This window comes from Stenella coeruleoalba (genome assembly GCF_951394435.1).
Source record: "Stenella coeruleoalba genome assembly, chromosome: 8".
Taxonomy (NCBI): Eukaryota; Metazoa; Chordata; class Mammalia; order Artiodactyla; family Delphinidae; genus Stenella; species Stenella coeruleoalba.
Window position 1 is genome coordinate 100,554,342 of NC_137154.1, and position 21,236 is coordinate 100,575,577.

Genomic DNA, 21,236 nt, shown 5'->3' on the forward strand with positions numbered 1-21,236 from the left:
GTGTCTGACATCTGGGTGAAACACAAATGCGTGCTTGTTCCACTGCCTGGAAGAGTCAGCAGAGCTGCCTCCGCAGGGGACTCAGATGAGAAGAAACAGCGAGAGAGCCAAGGGATCATCCTGCCAGGAATCAGGAAAGTGGCGCCTGAGAGGAGACGGAAAACTGACAGAAACTAAGTTCTCCTTAGGTTCTCACAGATTCAGACTTCATTAGACGAGGGGTTTCGAGTTCCCTCACAGCTCTCAGGACGGGGGCTGAGGTTCAAGGAAGGCTCTTTTAAATCTGGGGAATACAGCAGAACAAGGCGGCCCCACCCCGTGCAAAAGTCCCTCTTGGCTTTCTGGTCTAAGCAGCCCAGACACTGAGTTTTTCAGGGCAGTAAAGCAAAGCTGCTTCTTGAGACTAAATTTCTACCCTGGGGTTCATAGGGACATAGGTAAACGGTAAAAATAGGTGAGGTCTCAGAAGGGACCCCTCTTCCTCACTCTCCTGCTGCTTCTCTCCTAATTCTTGCTTCCTTCCAAAGAAATACTGAGTTCCCCAAAGGGAGTCTGCCTGCTTCGACAGAGCTCCTTGGTGCACGTATTTTCCCAGCCTCCCATAAAATACCTGTCCTGGATCTTTTTCCTTCGGGGCCTGGATCTCTGCAGTCAGAACAGAATGGATTAACTCACTGGGCTCTGGGATGTGCATAGGGGATTTTCAGGGGAGGACAGGGGTCCAAAAATGTCAGAGTGAGATGTACACCCACCCCAATCACAGGCTATAAGCAGCTTTACACAAACAGGGAGCAGTCAGAGGATCCCCATCTTCACGTGCTACTCTACATGAAAGCAGCGTTCTCGTTTAATATAAAATCAAATCAACAAAATAAAACCTGTCAAAGCTACATCATTTAAAATATGTACAATTTCAAACATTACCACTTTAAGGAAAATAAAACATACTTTTCAATATGATACAAAAACATGCATCTTAAAAGTCATTGCTTTAAAAGAGAGCAACACAGATGAAATTCAGTTATAAAGTTAACTTCTTGGCAGTACTGTGGCGGGAATGAGATTTGCATCACAATCAGCTTAGTAACGATGTATTGGCCCTTGAGGACTCATTCAACAAAAACAAAACCCAGAAAGAGTTGCTTTTTCTAAAGGCCACTTCAAAAGGTTTAAAACATTGCCGTTCCACTTACATCTTGTAGCGCACCCATCACCAGACGATCAGCGCATAACCAAAAGAAGGGAAAAAGGAGCGAGTGAAATAACATAGTAGGAGTGGGGGGAGTTTTATGCGAAAACAAAGACTCACAGCGAATTCTAAGAGGAGAAGAAACAGAGAGGCCTGACGGATTACAGGATCACTATTACGCTGAGAGAAGGTCAAATTCCCGTGCGCGGATGGTAGTGAGGGGGCGTCATGGAGAGAAATGAGGGCTCCGGGAAGACCAGGCAATAGGCTCAGAGCTCTGCCCATGGAGGACAGAGGCAGCTTCTCTCGTTGTGGAGTTAGAGCATCCGAGGAATCCCATGGCGGGGCGGGCCAGGGCTTACAGAACTGGACCAGTTCCATCAGGAGAGTGAACCACAATGCTTTCGGAAAGCGGTGTGGAAACACGGAAGGAGCTCAGATTACAGCTCCAGGTAAGTTCAAATGCTGGCTCTGTGGCTCACCTGTGTGACCTGGGGACTTTACCACCTACTTTGTAGATGTGTCTTAACAGTAAGATTTGAGATAGCAGTAACAAGCACCAGCACAGTGCCTGGTACACAGCAGTGACTTCACAAATGTCAGAGCCATCGCCCACGCTGTACTTTCCTCTGACTTCCTGGCAAGTGACTTAGGTAGGACTGTTTTGGGTGACTGCGCAGGGCTAAAAGTTCAGAACAACTCACGGTTAGAGAGCACTCATAACTCCTAAACATGAAGGCAATTATATATATATTTATATTTATATATCTCTATATAAAGGCATTTTTTATAAATAAAATACAATAAAAGGGATAACACTTAAAACAGCGTTACTAATAATATAAATAAAGCAGTCCACAATGAGATTGCCCTAAAGGTAAAGTTGTTTTCTCTTCCTAGTGGACAAATCCCGTATTCAAAGTCAATCTTTAAAAGCAGTTTATGACCTAAGGCTCACGCTAATACACCTCTGTTTCCTGAATCAAAATGACTGCCTACAAACATTTACTCCCCAGTTTTCTAAAACTCCCTTTGCGACTGTATTGCCGTAACTTGACTGGAAACACAGGGTTATGTCTTTATATTCTGTGTGCTAGGACTTTGTCCTTTGCTAGCCACAGAAGTAAGGGACACAGCTATCCCCCTCCAAAGCTAACTGCATCTAAGCAACGTGAAGAATAAATCCAGTATACTGCAGGCATGGACGTCTGGAATGGAGAACTTGACTGCAGCATCCCTGATACCCGACTAGGAAATCATATCTACTACATTCTACTCAAAGTAATCCTTGCATAGTGACCCAGCTCACAAAGCACATTCCACTAACAGTTCTATTTATAAAGTATATAGACATATGTAAGGGGATATTGATGCATTTATATAGAAAGTCGATTAGTACAGTATGCTAGTCTATTTCACTGCAATTGTTGGGAAACTGTGAAAGTTTTCCACTTATGCTGGAATTGCTTGACTCTTAGGTAGGATCTGTTTCTTCCCCAAAGGGATATGCACAATCCAGAAAAGAGCAGTGATCCGTAAAGCTTGACTCAAGCTATTAAATACACTTAGAGTGTTGTTTTGTTTTGTTTTAGATGTGGAGAAGAAAAGCCTTCCAACGACAGCTGCAAACGTCCTCGTCACTCAGAGGCGGCAACAATTGTGATTTATGAGCTCTGCTAATCGAAGCTTTCGGTGCCTGTTACAATGATGACATTCAGAAAAAAATGTCTGGAAACTTCAAACCTCCAGATTCTTTTCTGACACTCCCATCTTCCAGGTATTGCCCAAGCTGGAAATCAGAAAACATCGATTTTCAGGGGCTGTGGTACCATGACACATCCTATACTAATGGGAGAGCTTCCGCCGAGATAGTCCCCCTGGAACCTTCCCTTTTTTCTTAAAATGCACATCTTTCTCTTCCAGTCACTACATGCAAGTCTTATTTTGCTCCTACTCTTAGAAACAGTCAAAAAGAGCCCCATGGTGACCATGTTATAAACAAATGCAATTTAAAATTTTAGTAGGCATTCTTTTTCTCTCTGGCCCTGGCTCCCTTTCTGCTTCTGCAATAACCCAACCAGACTTAACCACCACCATGTCCATGACACTCTTTGTGATTAGTGCCTAGAAAGCTGGACATAACTTGTGCCCATGTGCAGACGGTCTATAGGTCAACTATCACTTCTGTGGAAGGCGCTCATCAAATTCACAAGACATCTGCTATTACAAACCTCAGGCTACAACTGTGGTTGACTACAAATGTTCTCAGAAAGTCTGATGACATGATAGTGAAAGACAGCTTTCCTTCTGAAAAGTTCCAATGGCCTGTGCAATTCTCTCTTAGATGATGAGTCAGCCAATAGGTGGGATCATTGTAGGAGGGGCTCTTACTGTCGCTGAGGCTCTTGGACAACGTGGAATGATCCCACTGCTCTCATATGATAGAAAACTATGCCAAACCAGGTTGTTTACTACTGAGGGGGAGGAAGAAATAGGGAGGGAAACTTTTAAGGCATAAATAATATAAAAGGGCACACATTTTAAGATACATTCATATGACATTACTACTACAAAAAATAAATAACGATTTTTCTCTGAATTGAATTAATGTCCTTCACACAGTCCATCCCCAGGCCTGTTTTGTGCAGTTACTGGCTTGAAGTGGAAACATGACGAGGCACCGACACATCCTCAGGTTTCCTGGGATTGCTGAAGGACCCCTGAAGGGCTGTCTACAGGAATGCCAGGAGGAGACCATGGTGTCTTTTCAGCGCAGTCCTTTGAAACAGGTGGCAAAATAAGAGGATTCCAACTTAAAATTTTGTTCTCTGTTTCTGAAGGCACACAGCTGTCTCCTGAAAAACAAAGGTTTGGAAATGATAAAGGCTGATTTTTATCAAAGCAGTCTACAAACATTACCTTGAGCAATAAAGAAAGAATCATGAGCAAAATCAGAGCCCAGTTACATTTAGTTTCAATTTGAGGGAGACAGTAGGTTTAAAAGGTTTAAAATAAAGTTGAGCTCTCATGAACAGTTGTACAATTCATCTCAGGGTTAAAGGAAACCCCTTCAAAGCCCCAAAATTACCATCTTAAAGAGAGGCTACAACTCCAGAATCAATTCAAGTGAAAAAGCTCAGGATCACAAAACGCATCCTTCTAGCAAGTCTACTTTCAGGTACAAACTGAATCAAAGCCTATTTGGATTTATTTTCCAAAGTGTTCTCAGGATGAACAACCTGAGATGAATGGTGTGCATAACAAAATTTCAAAGAACTCTTTATTGAGTCAACTTTTTTTTAAGTATCCAATATCCCCCCCACCCAATATCTAAGAAATATGTGAGCTGATCACAGAGAGAACATTCTGAAAGCATCACCTTTCCTGATACAGTTCTTAGTTAACTGAAGACTATCTAGAAACTTAAGATTTATAATGTCTTGCTGTACCTCTGTTGAACTCTGCTGCAACTTCCACACAATCAGAGCTGGTCTCATTTCTATTGTCTTGACAGCAAATATGCTGAGCAGGTCTTCGTGCCTTGTCATCTTTGATGCCCTTCTCAGGTGACTGACCACAGTCGGGGACTGTGGAAGCCAGACATACAGGCATCTTCATGTGAATGAGGGGCTTCATTTCCAAACCATCCTGAGGATAAGGTGCTACCACTGGGACCACAGGAAGGGGGCTGCTGCTGAAAGTGCTGTTGGTTTTGGTGAAACACCTATAAAGGGTAAACCAAAAGAAATAGAATCGTATCTAGAGGGATCAATAATTAAAAGTCACTCATTTTGAAATATCATTTGGTATTTTGTATTCACAGATTCTTAAGAAAGATTGATGCTTAGAAATAACTAAATGATTCACTATGATGTGAAATATCAAAACTTAGAGTTAAAGTGAAATACAACAGGAGAATGCATCAAAAAGCAAACCAATTAAGAATGGAACTGTATATGATGACCTATCCCATGTTTCCTTTGCCCTCGTCTGCTGTCAGAAGTTGTCTTCATAATTAAATAGCTCCAGAATATAGCACACAGATGGAAAAGGCCATCCACACTGGAAGGAATGAAAGAAAAAAGAGGAAGAGGACAGAAAGCTAAGAAACTTTGGTCACGTGAGACAAATGACCTTATGAAAGAAAGCCAACAAAAACACACTGTTTTGAAATCAGATATGTTCCCTGTCACTCTTGGAAAAAACACTACAAGAACTAGACACCCCAAATCCAGGTTTTATTTTTCAATTTTTTTCTTTGAAGAATTAATTGCTAGAATTTATTAGTACTGAGCATTCACTTCAATTCTGCCCTACTTTTATTTCTTGCCTTCATCCAAGATATGTGTTTTCTCTAATTTTTTTCCTTCCTGTTCTTCAGATTGGATAATTTCTGTTGATCTTCCAGTTCATTGACTCTTGCTTCTGTTTTCTCCAATCTGATTTTAAGCCCAATCAGTAAACTTTCCATTCCAGTTATTTATACTTTTCAGCTTTGGCATTTCCATTTGATCTTTTTAATTGTTTCTATTTCTCAGATGAAATTCCCCATGTGAATTCATTGTGTGTATATCTTCAAGTCCTTGAGCATATTTGTAACAGCTGCTTTAAAGTCATTGTCTACTCGTTGTGATATCTGGATCATCTCAGAGTCTGTTTCTATTGACTATTTTTTTCCCTTGAGTAAGTATCACATTTTCCTATTTCGTTACATGTATAGTAATTTTTTTAACTGGATTTTTCCCTCTGATTTTCTGGTTGATCTGTTGGCCTCCACCTCCATCCTTCAACACCTTCACTTTGTGTTCTTGACCCAAGATTGGAGAATGCCCTCAGGCAAAAACCCATAAACAAATGTCACCCATTGTCTTTCAAGGTTAGATTTATTCAGTTTCTGCCTGTTTCTGGTTACTCTACAATACTTTCAAATTGTCCAATTTCATCATTATTACCTGTGGATGATCAAGCTAGTCCATCATTAACAGAAACTGGAATCTAAGAAGTATTTATATAAAAAATAAAAATATTTTTTATTTATAAAATTAGGAGTGAGAAAAGTCTGGAGAAGACATTTCATTTGGCTTTGATCTGGGTTTGTTAGGTAGGAAACACACAGGACTGACCAGTAGTATGATGGAGCTAGGCATGTTAGGGAATAAAGATAAGAATTCTTTGGACTTCCATCCTTTGAACATGGGATGGTATGTTTCTGGAGCGTAAGAAAATCAGTAAAAGGAAGTCCATGCAACTGTTACCAGCATTTCTGTTGGTTCAAGTTATTAGAAATACCAAATCCTAAGCATGAAGACTCGGAACCTGGAAGAGAATAAGACATCTGTCAGGAAACCAAATCCTTAATTTAAATAAGTCCAACTTTAATTTCAAATAGAGAAATATATTCACTCTACACTTAGTAGAATTCAGATACCAGTCACCTGGCATGAAAGCAAAGTATGTCTGTCAGGTATTCATCTGCACAGAATAATTTGACTACAGCATTATCTAATATGACTGTAATTTTAACTTTTAATAGTACAGGAAAGATATATACCTGATTGAAAGAATATCTGTGTTCCCATGCAAGTGTTAAGGCAGTCAAAAGTGGAGGGAGCACTGGTGTGGAAGAAAGTTCGTTGGAGTCAGAATCAAAGCACTGCGCTGGACAGATCATGACTCCAGGAGAGCGTGGCATTCCTTATTGGTCTGATGTACATTTTATTCAACTCTGAACTTAAAAATTTTTTCCGGGGTGCTGACGAGGGTGAACACGAATCTCTTGACATCCATTTAAAAATGTCCATGTTATCAGTCTCTTTTTTCATTAGTCTCTTCCACTGTTGCAACACCCAGGGAATCTGAAAATCCCCTTGAATGTATTCAATTCATGAGAATCCACAGACTGTAAACAGGGTACTCACCCAAAATGTGGGGCAAGTCCAGGGGAAAAATCTTCTTGTTTTTTTTTTGTTTTTTGTTTTTTTTGGCCATGCTGCATGGCTTACAGGATCTTAGTTCCCCGACCAGGGATTGAAGCCGGGGCCACAGCAGTGAAAGCACTGAGTCCTAACCACTGGAGCACCAGGGAACTCCTGGAAAAATCTTTTTGCATTCAAACTACTACTAATGAGAATTTAATAGATATTATATATCTATAAATAATGTTACTTAGAAGAAACCTTTATTCTAAAACCATTTGCTGATACTTTCTAAATGTCAGACACTGTGGTAGACACTGAGAGTATAAAGATAAATACAACAGGTTCCAGCTCTCAGTCTAGCAGAGGAGAAAAAGTAAACAAATGGTTACAATATAATGTAGTAAGTGTAATATAAGAAGGTATAAAAGACACTGGGAGCGCTCAACTTTGAGATGGGCTATAGATGTATAGCTGATGAGAACAGGGTACTTCCCACATTCCAGCTAGAGACCAGTGTGTATTCCTCCATGCTATTTCAGACTCAAGCGTCTTATAATTGAGGAAATTACAGTAGATGGCAATTGTGGAATTAGAGAGTAAGAAGGATTCTGATTTCAAAAAACCATAAATATCTCTGGTCAGGGGAATCTATATGGCTACCATGATTTGCTGGAAATCATTCTTAAAAATTAAGTTCCTGGCTTCTGGCTATGGCCGATTAGTTTATATCAGAACAACTCTCCTGCCAAAAGCAACTTGGCAAGTAAAAACGATGGAGAAATTTTAGTTTAAATCTGTCAAAATCATCAGAGAGCTACTCCAGCACTTAAGTGGCTGAGATTCCAGAAAGAAGGTAAATGTGAGTTTCAGCACCACTTTTCCTCATGAGGCATCTGCCCAGTTCAGTGCAGGATGAAACGCTAAGACGTCAGCAGGAAGTGGCTAAGGAGCTGAGCAGAACTTCTGGCAGTTTCCTGGGGCTGGGAAGACAGATATTGGAGCTCAGAGCCTACCAAAGAGAAGAGGCTCCGTAAACCCCCCCAGGCTTTTCACTGGGACCCTTGAAGGGTTACACCGTAAAAATAACAGTGAAGCAGGAATAGACAAGGCTTTTAGAAAGACTGAAACTCAGCATTAAATCAGCTCAGTCGCTGATTGGGTTAAAATGATCTGCCCGTTGCCTAACTGCCTGCCAAAAGCAAAAGTAAATCCTTTCTGGGGCAAGAAGACATCTTCCAGAGACTCTGTGAGTTTTTATATGCAATGTCCAGAATTCAGTAAAAAATTACGTGGCATTTCTGGAGACAGAAACAAGAGAAAACTAAGTGATGCAGACATTGAGTTAGGAGACAAACATTTTAAAAGAACTGGATGAACATATTCAAGAAAACAGGTGACAAGATGGAGAATTTTAACAGAGACTTAGAATCTAATAATAATTATTATTTGGAATTTCTAAACTAAAGAGTAGAATACCTAAACGAAGAACTCAATTCATGGAGTTAAGACCAAATTGAACACAGATGACTAGAAGTTTACTAAACATGAAGCGTGTCTCTGCACGGTCTTCAGACTGAAGCACAGACACAAAAGGATGGAAAATACATAAAGAAGCTTAAGAGGCATACGAGGCATAGAAAAAAGCTCAAAAATATATGCAGGCACACCTCATTTTATTATGCTTCACTTTATTATACTTCGCAGATAACGTGTTTTATACAAACTGAAGGTTTGTGGCAGCCCTGCGTCAAGCAAGTTGATCAGCGCCATTTTTCCAACAGCGTTTGCTCACTTCTGTCTCTGTGATACATTTTGGTAACTCTTGAAATATTTCAAACTTTTTCATTATTATTATATTTGTTATGGTGATCTGTGATCAATGACCTTTGACTGTAGTTGTTTTGAGGTGCCACAAACACTGTTGTCTTATTTTAAGAAATTGCCACAGTCATTCCAGCCTTCAGCAACCATCACCCTGATCAGTCAACAGCCATCAACATCGAGGCAAGACCCTCCACCAGTGAAATGATTATGACTCACTGAAGGCTCAGATGATGGTTAGGATTTTTTTAAGCAATAAAGTATTTTTAAATTAAGGTATGTACATTTTTTTTTGGACATAATCAAAAAATTCATGTGACTCACTTTATTGCAATATTCAATTTATTGCAGTGGTCTGGAACCAAACCCTTGATATCTCCAAGGTATGCCTGTAAAGTTGGCATCTCTCTGGAGGACAGAAAAGAGAGAATGGGATAAAAGCTGTATCTGGAGAGATAAAGGCTAAGAATTTTCTAAAACTGATGAAAGTTCAAGCCACAGATTTAAGAAGTTCTATGAACCCCAAGCAGAATAAATACAAAGAAAATTATACTTTCAAATGTGAATAATTAAACGGCTGGAAGCAAAAATACAAAGTGAAAATCATAAAAGCAGCCAGAAGAAAAAGACATTATCACCTTGAAAGGGAACAACAGCTGTATAGATGATTCTTCAATAGAAACAACAGAAGCAACAAAATAATGGAATGACATTGTTAAAGCACAAAAAGAAAGTAACTGCCAACCTAGAATTTAATGAACAGCAATAAATACCCTTTGAAAAGGAAGATGAATTGAAGACATTTCCAGACAAAAAATCTGGGAGAGTATGTAACCCTCAGACCTTTACTACAAGAAATACTATACGGAATTCTTCAAGTTGAGGGAAAATGAGTACCAGCAGACAACAGGAAGAAATACAGAAAAATCTACAAACAGGAAATGAGGGAGAGGGTGTGGAGAAAAGGGAACCCTCCTACACTGTTGGTGGGAATGTAAATTGGTGCAACCACTGTGGAGAACAGTATGGAGGTTCCTTAAAGAACTAAAAATAGAGCTACCATATGATCCAGCAATCCCACTCCTGGGCATATACCTGGAGAAAACCATAATTCAAAAACACACATGCACCTCAGTGTTTATTGCAGCACTACATACAATTGTCAGGACATGGAAGCAACCTAAATGTCCATTGACAGATGAATGGATACAGAAGATGTGGTACATATATACAATGGAATATTACTCAGCCATAAAAAAGAATGAAATAATGCCATTTGTAGTGACATAGATGGACCTAGAGATCATCATATTGAGTGAAGTAAGTCAGACAGAGAAAGACAAATATCATATGACATTGCTTATATATGGAATCTAAAAAAATGGTACAAATGAACTTACTTACAAAACAGAGTCACGGATGTAGAAGACAAACTTATGATTACCAAGGGGGGAAGGGGAGTAGGGATCAATTGGGAGATTGGGACTGAAATATACACACTACTCTATATAAAATAGATAACTAATAAGAACCTACTGTATAGCATGGGGAACTCTACTCAATACTCTGTTATGACCTATATGGTCATAATCTAAAATAGAGTGGTTATATGTACATGTGTAACTGATTCACTTTGCTGTACACCTGAAACTAATACAACATTGTAAATCAACTATACTCCAATAAAAACTGGTTAAAAAAAAAAAGAAAGGGGCTTCCCTGGTGGCGCAGTGGTTGAGAGTCTGCCTGCCGATGCAGGGGACACGGGTTCGTGCCTTGGCCCGGGAAGATCCCACATGCCGCAGAGCGGCTGGGCTCGTGAGCCATGGCCACTGAGCCTGCGCGTCCGGAGGCTGTGCTCCGCAGCGGGAGAGGCCACAACAGTGAGAGGCCCGCGTACCGCAAAAAAAAAAAAAAAAAAAAAAGAAGGGATGAATAGCAACAAAGGTAATGTTGGGAATTGTGACTAAATATCGACCGCAAAAAACAGTAACTCTACTGTCTTAAAGGATTTTAAATATTTATAGAATTAAACCACATGACAAAAATAACAAAACATTGGGGAAGGAACTGGAGTTAAAATGTTCTAAAGTATTTTATTGTCTAGGAAGTAATAAAAGTACTAATGCATGTTAGACTCTAATTAAGATCATAATGTCCAGCACCAAGCACACAGTAAATGGCATATTGTATGACCTCAAAAATGCTGAATAAATAATAAACATTAGAACATCAGACTTTTTAAATAACCTTTTCTGTAAGCAAGTAAATTTATTATCAAGGAACAACAATTAAACTAATTGGTCAAGATACCTTATAACAGACCATACCTAAAACTAAGATAATACATGTAGATTAAAGTGAGAATGAACCATGGGACTTCCCTAGCAGTCCAGTGGTTAAGACTTCATGCTTCCACTGCAGGGGACACAGGTTCGATCCCTGGTCAGGGAACTAAGATCCCGCATGCCGCTCGGCACGGCCAGAAAAATAAAGTGAGAGTGAACCATACACTTACCCCTTAAGATTTTTGTACCACAATAGTAGTTATCTCTGTCCTTGTTCCATACTAGTTCTGTTGTTCGGTCTTTCTTCTACCTGTTGGCTTCAAAGTTCTCTGACTTAAAATTCAGTCTTCTGGAGGACGGGCAATGCCTGTCCTAGGTGGCAGAGAAACTCTTAGTGACACAATGGAGCACAGTCAGGCACTTAATGAAATCCCCAATCATGATGTAAAACAAACTAAGTGAGCTTCTGGCTTGATGTTCCATTTCTCTGCAGGAATCTGGAAGTAATACAAAGGTGCTAGAAACCTGAAAGACAAAAGAGGATCAGGTCAGAAAGAGAAGTTTTCATTTGAAAAAGTAAAGTTAAGGTGTAGGAAAAAAATATACTTGCCAGGATTTGAAACACCAGGGCAGTTCCCTAAACACAAGATATTATAAGTTAATAATGGGCTTATATAGATCTAATATGAATTTAATTTCATAATGCTGACATAAAATAATGAAGACTCACCAGATAATAAGATGCCTTAAGTTCTTCTGTTGTTCCGTTCCTTTTAGTTTCTTTTCTGTCCTGCTCATTTCTTTAATTTAAAGCAAAGGACGAGATTTTTAAAGGAAATCTAAGGGCAGTCTAACAGTTTGAGTGTAGAGCACTTTCATGAGAATGAAGGTGAACTACATGGATGGGACAGGACCGAGGGATGGTCAGGACAGAAGAGCCAGGGCCGACTACGATGGATGGTAAGTAGAGAGCTGATACTGTCACCTGGTTTTATGTGCTGGGAGTTAACAAGCAGAATACACATATGTTTTAAAAGAAATTACAGATATTTAGCAAGAGAAAAGTGCAATTTCCTATTACATATTCTTTAGCAGCTATTTTTCAGGTAAGTGATATAGAAAATCACAGCAGTGCATACTTTTATTCCGAACTGTGACTCTCAATTAACAGGGTGGTGCTGGTAGTAACACTGTCATTTGAGTTAGACTGTTAACGTGATTATAACCCAAATTTCAACATGATAAACCAAACTGATTTAAAATTTTCTAGTATGCCGAACCCTAACTCATAATCATCAGTAATTAACCACATAGATAACCAAATATAAAAAATTCAGTCACCTTACTTTTAGTTCATTTCTGGATGTCTACATGTGTTGACATAAAAATGGCTTCAACTTGGGGGCTACATGCTAAGATATAAGCACAGAGGTCATAGTCGATAAAAAAGGAATATAATACCTGTTCTGAATATAATTAGGCATATAACATGTAAAACAATTCTTTTACTGATAACGCTTTAATTAAAATTTCTTTTTTTAAAAAAAAACTGTGGCTTTATTTACTTATTTTTGCCTTGCTGCATGGCATGCGGGATCTTAATTCCCTGACCAGGGATCGAACCCATGCCCCCTGCAGTGGAAGCATAGAGTCTTAACCACTGGACTGCCAGGGAAGTCCCTAAAGTTTCTAAAGCAATCAGATAATCACAAAAATAATACCTGTATATACGTAAATGTAAGAGACCCAAATCTATAACAAGTGAGAGAGAGAAAAGGGCAAATGTCTGTGTCTGCAAATGTATCACATTCATTAAGATGCTCTTATACGGGCTTCCCTGGTGGCGCAGTGGTTGAGAGTCCGCCTGCCGATGCAGGGGACACGGGTTCGTGCCTGGGTCCGGGAAGATCCCACATGCCGCGGAGCGGCTGGGCCCGTGAGCCATGGCCGCTGAGCCTGCGCGTCCGGAGACTGTGCTCCGGAACGGGAGAGGCCACAGCTGTGAGAGGCCCGCGTACCGCAAAAAAAAAAAAAAAAAAAAAAAAAAAAAAAAAGATGCTCTTATAATGCACATCTTACAGTTTACACGATACAAAGAGCTTGTAATTTTACTATCTTAGGCTTCTCAAACAATCTTTCAACTGCAGTTATTATTGGCTTAAAGTGGGGTGAAAGTTTTCACTGAGTTGTCTCTGGCTCAATGAAACGACTTTTCCTAATTTTAAAACATTGAGTAAACAGAACTCTGTGCATCATGCCACATACAAAAATCTGTGCTGTTTTGCAAGAATTCAGGTAGTCTGGGACCTGTTAGTTTATTACTAAGATATCTTTTAGTAAACAGGAGAGGCCTGTCTGACCAACCTGTAAGATAGGAGAATGACTATTATAGTGTCATAAAAATAAACTATTCTTTCACCAACAATCTGAATAGCACAGACTAGGAAATAAGAAATTGGAATAGTAGCATAGGATTGTTCTCGAAAGAATACATTGCTTTAGTATTTGACTAAACATATTTTGGACATTCCAGTAAAACTACACAGCACCTCTAAAATATTTTGCAGAGAAGTATCCCATTTCTGATTACACAGCTGAATATTTGTTAAGCATGATTATGTGCAGAATAACTCTGATTAGATAATTATATACATTTTGCCTTAAGTTTCCTCTTTTGATTATCCCTGGAGGGCAGGGACTAACTACCCATGAGCCTCTTGGATGTGTGATACTTCTTTTCGTGAATGTGCTTCATGAACTTCTTCTGAAACGGTTTCATTTTGGTGGTGGTTTGTTTTAATATTCGGCTCACCCCTGCTGTTTCCTCTTGCCCCTGTGTCTGTTGTTTTGCTGACCTAGCCCTTATTTTGGGGAAGTCATCAGTAACTGTGCAACAGAACCCTGATGCCATTCCTCCAGGGCCCATAAAGGTTCTCCATTCTCACCGTACACTCTTGGTTGGATGTTGCAGTGGGAATTTCCTTTTGGGAATTAGTTTCTTGGTGACTGTCACCCAACAACATGTTGGGTGACTATAAATGACTGAGTGCATTACTGAACATGGCAAGTTCACACACACACACACACACACACACACACACACACACACACAATCCTACAAATAAAAGACCAAAAGTACTAGTCTAACCATGTGACTCCCTGACAACAGGATTGGGTCTCCGTATCAAAAGCAGGAGATATGTAACTCAAAAGGAAGGTACTGATCAATTAAAGAAATTAGACATAGTTCTTTCAATATTTTTCTTAGGGAATCAGACTGATTACCATAGATGGAAGAGAATCCAAATCTTAGGCTTTGTCGTGTTTCCTTCCTTTGGTTTTATGGCTAGTTCTGAAGTAGCTGAGTGGACAGATATAGGAGATGGGTTTAGTCATAACAAATTAACCTGCTGCAGGAAAGGAGTCGAGGAGTCCTGGATAAGCAGTTGTTTTCATACTTAACAAACCAACTGGGCAGACCAAACTCTAGGTCTGAAAGAACTATGACTATCATGAAATGTTTTCATATTCATCTCCAGACACTACTTTTACCTGCGTATATCTGACAGCAGTGGAAGGTTTCAAGTTGGTGAAAGAGCACCCCCAAACCCAACAATACACAGACTTTTAAGGTGATCATTATGTAAAAACCTGGAGGTCATTCATATCTATGTGTTCTAAAGCACTATTCCGAACAGCTTTATTTCTCCTCTTGACCATCAGCCAGGTATAGATAGTACTTTTTTTCCCAGATGGATTGTATACATTTTTCCAAGCTGATTTTTACTTGGCTACTTCCTGCCCATTTCCAATCTCTCTAGGACCCTTAAAGTTAATTTTTTGTTCCCTCCTGATGGGACCTCTCTGTTCATCTGTGAATTTCATCAGTGTCCCCTCTACTCTCTCACAGATTATCAAGACTGATGGTAAACAGAGCAGATTTAATGTCAATCCCTTCCCCTTAAACTAGCCAAGCAACTGACAAACCCCGTTTGATTACATATCCAGAACTGCACTACTGCTTTTTGAATTGAGGAGAGGAGGTGGGTAGAAAGCTATTTGATTAAAATCTGTTTAACTCTTGCAGTGCCCAAATTGCACAAGACTCTCAGCTGAGTCTCTTGTGTAGGGGGCTGGCTCCCTGAAAAGCCTCATTAAATATGCTTCTTTCTAGCTGTTCATATAGGGAGCTATTACATGCTACTCTCAAACCTGAAAAGCTCACATGGACTGAACCCAGTGAGGCAGGCGGTCTTCTACAAATGCCACAAAAGCCCTAGAAGCAGATAAAACTCCGCAGATTGCTGGAGTGCACACGCCCCTCTTATCTGATGTCAAATCTGCATGTCAATGTGCCAGTTTAGACAAGAAAAGCAAACTTTTCTATGACTAAAATAGAAAGATGAGAAAAGGGGCCTAAGGTTGACTTGCTTCTTAAAAGCCCACTCTAAGAAATACATTCAAGTTTAAACCTAAGAAGGCAGAAAAAAACGAACTGGGGTGGCAAGACACAGTGCAGGCAAGATTCCACGTGGAAAGGCCTTCGTCAGTTCTCAGGCACCTGTGGACTAAGACAGCTGCCCTGGGTCAAGGTGAGTTTGATGAGGCACCCCCGGGGTCTAAGGGGATGACTCCCAGGTGTGTGAGGGGTAGACAGGTATAAGCTCTTTCCTGCAGTGTTTCCTCCTTCAGTGACGGCATCCAATTACCTGGACGCCATCCTTGACACCTCCCCCTCTGCTGCCTCCTCACACAATTACTCATGTCTTTTTTAAAAACTGCACCTCCTAAAACTCTCCAACCCACCTACTTCTCTCTGTATCTACTGTAGCTATCTTAGTGCACTACTTCTCATCTGGACTACTGCCACAGCCATCCAACTGGTCCCCTGTATCCTTTCCTGCGCCATCCAATGGATTCTCCAAACTCTATCCTCCAGGAGTGCTCTATCACAATGTTCTTCTACTTAAAATCTTTCACTGACTCGCCATGGCTCCGTACCATCTGATTTCACTCATCTTCTACCTCTGACCCTTTCGCTTACGAGGTTCCTGCCACATTAGCCTTCTTTAAGTTCTGTGAGGATTCCGGCATTCTGCTTTAAAGATTTTGCACAAATGGTACCTTGCCTTTGCCTGGAAAGCTTTAAACCTATCCCCATCCTCTTTTACCTAGTTTTCCAAATTTTTCAGAGCAAAAGGGAAGTCTTTCCTTTCTACTACATTCTTTACTTTGTCTTTAAAGCATCCAGTTTTAATTATATATTCACTTTTATGATTATTATGTCATTTTTTAAAAAGACATGTCTCCCCATCAAACTATAAGCTCAGTGAAGGCAGGGACAATGCCTGTTTTGCTCACAACCGTAGCCTCAGCACCTATCTTGGTCCACTGTAGACCTTCAACAAATGTCCGTTGAATGAATAAATGAATGAATGAATCCTCTTTCCCTTTCACTCTCCTGATTTTCACACCCCTTTCCTCATCTCTTTGAAGATATATCAAGGCAATAAGCAAAAAATAATAAAAGAGAGGATTATAAAAAAGATGTCTAATCACTTTAAATACTTAAGAAATAGGGACTTCCCTGGTGGTGTAGTGTAGTGGTTAAGACTTCGCCTTCCAGTGCCGGGGGTGTGGGTTCGATCCCTGGTCGGGGAGCTAAGATTCCACATGCCTCGGGGCCAAAAAAAATAAAACAGAAGCAATATTGTAACAAATTCAATAAAGACTTTAAAAATGGTCCACATCAAAAAGCTTAAAAAAAAAAGCCGTAAGAAATAAAGCAAACAAATACCTTAAATAATTAAATATATAAAAATAATCAAACTGCCACGGTTATTGTCTCCATTGGTGATCTCACCTATTCTTAAATTCTATCACTTTGATACAAATGACTCTGAAATATAGAGATCATTGTCCCAATCTACCCCCTGAACCCAAGACCAGAATTTTCCTGTGTCTCCTTGACTTAGATACCCAACTGGCAGTTGAAACTCTAAAAGCCCCAAACCAAATTCATCAACTTTCCTCCATATATCATTTTATTAAGTTTCTTATGTATATGACTATCACCATGGCAACTACCAGGTCATTCATGTTTGAAACTTTCTACTCATTTGAATCTCCCATTTTTTCCCAGATCCCAATCAGTCAATGGCCAAGTCCTAAAGATTCCAGCTCTAGAATCTCACTTTTCTCTTCCTTTCCACCCCCATTCCTCGCGTGAAGCTAAGGCCTTCGTTACACATGTAGTCACACTGGTCTCCTCCCTCCAATCCGACCAGCGTCCTGCCTACTACCATTAACCAGCTTATTATACACATCTTGCACAGATGGCTCCCTTTCTTAAAAATCTTCAAAAGCATCATTGTGCCACTAAGCCCAGTGTTTCTCAACACTTAACCCATATCCCCCTTTTTGATTAATGTAAAAATCTCACATCCCTCCTGTATTGTATATTACAGAAACAATAGGGATTTTTTTCTATTCCTTAAATATAAAACTACAAGATTCAATGTGCTTCTTCAAACTCTACTCATTATACTTCAAGCTCTGGCTGTGAGTCACTATTATTAACTGTTGGCTCTCTGGAGGGAGGGCTTGGGCCAGTACCTAGGACATGGTGGGCACTCAATAAATGTTGATTAAATAAACTAGTAAACCCTGACAGTAAGAGTCATCCATGATATAAACTCAGACTGGTTTTCCAGTTTTATATCCTGCTCCCTCTATTTGTATTTCTCCAGCTAAATTATGTCAGTGTTTCTCAAAGCATGGTCCCAGGACCAGTAGCACCAGTAGCCCTGGGACTCATCAGAAAGGCAAATTCTCCGTCCCCACCCGAGACCTACTGACTCACAAACTCTAGAAGTAGAGCCTCATAATTTGGGGTTTTATAAGTGCTCCAAGTTAATTCTAGTGTGTGCTGAAGTTTGATAACCACTGAACTAGACTATTTACCCTCATGTAAGCATTATCCTTCCTCCTTCCATGACTCGTGATTCCTTCTGCCTGGAAACACCTCAGAACCTATTCCAGTGGCTAGTGTAAATGTTTCTTTTGACTGAAGAGCGAAAAACTCTAAAATAACCCCTGGATAGCCCTCATTTGTCTTAACTGAAATTATACCTCTTTTTGTGTACACGCTCTTTTCAGTTGGCATTAGGAAACGCAAATTTAGTCTTAGCGATAATGTCGACATTCTAAAAGTATAAATTGACGAAAATTGTGCATATTTGGGGAGCCCATGATATATCACCTGCCTCTCAGTATTAGAAGCTTATTACAAATTTTGCCATCTTGGGGATCTTGAGAGGGGATACCTGTTTTCAGTTGCAACGTTAAATGAGTTAGATGCTTTCGATTTAATGATTCCAATTTGGCAGAGTTGAAGATAGGTACTTACTGATGTTCATCTGTGTCAAAACCACATAAGCGCTCCTGGAAGCCAGATGAGCCACTTGGCTAACCTCGGAGGCAAGGCAGGTAAGCGAAGGTTTGCCCTAAACAGGTAGACTCTGAGGTAGGAAGAAGATTTAGGCCAGGGAGAAACAGAAGCTGGCTTTCTCAGGCTGCAGAGAATTCACCTATGCTCCCAGATAAAACCCCCATACATGAAATGCAAGAGGCCATTAACTTGAAAACCAATAGAAATATAATTGTCCACTGTCTTAAAGGGGAAAAAAACCATGTATAATAAACCCCCCAAATGCCACATACACACAGGCTCACACGTACAAAAATGGCCATGAATGCAAGATGGCAGAAGTCATTCAAATTCTTTTAAGGAAATGGGATGTATTTTTGGTACCAGGATATGATACCTCATTATAAAGATGACGAGCAGCAAATTACCAAAATCTATAATCAGACTACGTTGGGAGAAATTTTACACTATCTGGGACAATTCTCCATTTTTCAGATAAGGAATAGCTTCAGAGAGATTACATAACTTTCCCAAGATCATAGATTTAAGCAGTGGCAAAGCCTACGTTTACTTATTCTTAGACCTGAGGTCCGCTCATTCCATCATTCTAACGTCTGGGTTGAATCACATTTGCTGATGGCCACAGGAACCACAAAGGATGTGTTTTAATTAAGTCCATCTGATTACTTACCAGGCGTATAAACCATCTTTACCAGTTCTTTAGCATGCTCCTAACAAGTTGTGATAAAGCCTTTGACAAGCTCAGGACAAAACTGTAGCTTCACTGTTATGAGCATCTTAAAATCTAGCTAGGGTCATACAGAATTTTAAAGTGTAACAAGCAAATCTTAGTACATAAGACAGGCAGATGGCTCTTGCTAATATAGAAACCCTAAGATGGGTTAAGTAAATGATTAAAAAAAAAAAAATCTCCAGAAAGCTTTATTGCGTTTGCTCTGCAACTCTCAAAACACATGATGAAACAATGTACTTTTAATTCAATGGTCGACCGATTCCTTCTTCAAGTTCTGGTTTTGATAACTCCCAGATGCAACTCTTAACTTCATAATTCGTTTTAGAAAATATGGGTCAAATCCCATTTCAGTAATGAAATAACCAAACTCCAGTGCATACTCCAGGTATTTTATGTACCAACTATAATATGATTTTTAAGTTGCAGAGCTTTAGAGTTGGGAAGGACTTTTGAGACCATGTAATCAAACACCATCATTATGTAAGAGAAAGAACAGATTTCTGACAGATGCAACTTCAGTACAACAAAATATTTGATAATCCTTTGGGATTAATACATAGAGAACTGGCATGAAAGCTTTCTGAATATCCTGTCAAAATTTAAACGTACATTTCACTCTACTTATTTTTATCTTGTCTGAACTATTGTGAGTACATATAACTCTTAATTTAAAAAAACAGAAATTAAAAGAAAGCAAGATTATGCTACTTAATTATCTTAAGGTTTTAAGGATTTTTTAAAAATTGAATAATCTGATACGAAAATTTCAGTAATGTTACTATGAAAAAACATTACCATACACACAGGGTTTTCCCCCTAACACTCAAACATGCTCTCATCCAGAGAATAGAGTAGAAAATATCACATAGCATAGAAAAGAACTCTACTGAAAACAGAACAGGTGAGAAAAGATGAAGTCTGTATGCAGAGAATGACACTAATTCAAAGATTTCAAAAACATCAAACCTCTTAAAAGTATCTCAGTGAGAAATAAAGTCATCAATAGTGTCCATATATCTAAAGAAACCAAAGCACAGTAAGGTAAAAATTATAAAGCTGGGGCAAAAACTGAGTAACAGCCTTCAACTTAAGACTCCACATTCTGAGATTTTATAACTTAGGTAAAATTGTAAGAACTTCCTTTGCTGAAGGGAGAATGACAAAGGGAGCCACATAACTATTCACAACCACCTGTGCAAACACAGCAACGTACCTATTGTTGTTCCGACAATTTCGACAACTAATGCACTCCATCGGGTCAGTCTGAGGTACTGCCGTGTACAGGCCACCACCCTTATCAGGAAGCAAGGACAGGGAAAAAGAGAAAAAGAGAGAGTGCTGAAGGTGCCACAGACTCGTAACCATATCATCTCAAATGTAAAAGCCGCCCCAACAATAAATGGCTACGTGTATATTTTAAGCATCTCCCTGAGCCACGTTACGTTTATCACTATTTACTGTATTCGCAAATGAGTGCTGCACAATATTAAAAGTGTTCTCCAAAAAGTTAACTCCTATGTTTCCTGCATGTATGTTTGTACTGGAAAGAGGCAAGTAAATGAAGGGAGAAGTTTAGTCACTTCCCTTCAGTGTTTCAAATCTAATGGGCCCAAAATATTCTATGCGTTATAACCTCCTATCTATTTTTACCTTCCTAGCAGTCATGGAAAAATTTTATGGGATGCCAGTTGGAGAAACAGGGTGGAAATCTGTTTGAATGATGTCACAAGATAAACCCATCTTCATTTTCCTGTAATTATTTCGATTAGGTCTGTTCACTTGACTAGACGAAGTCTTAAAACATGTTATATTTTTCCAGATGGAGCAGATTCTCAGC

At 39.5% G+C, this 21,236-nt stretch overlaps 1 protein-coding gene across 2 annotated transcripts in view; it reads right to left on the reverse strand.

The window, feature by feature from the left end:
* Nucleotides 1-883: 883 nt before the first annotated feature.
* CDON (cell adhesion associated, oncogene regulated) overlaps nt 884-21,236 on the reverse strand; it is a 101,072-nt gene continuing 80,719 nt past the window's right edge. For both annotated transcript variants that reach the window (XM_079929134.1, XM_079929133.1), the window contains 3 exons: nt 20,613-20,692; nt 4,639-4,913; nt 884-4,044 (listed from right to left, as the gene is read on the reverse strand). In XM_079929134.1, the coding sequence (XP_079785260.1) occupies nt 3,881-4,044; nt 4,639-4,913; nt 20,613-20,692 (519 nt within the window). In that variant the 3' untranslated portion in view covers nt 884-3,880. The remainder of the gene's footprint in view (nt 4,045-4,638; nt 4,914-20,612; nt 20,693-21,236) is intronic.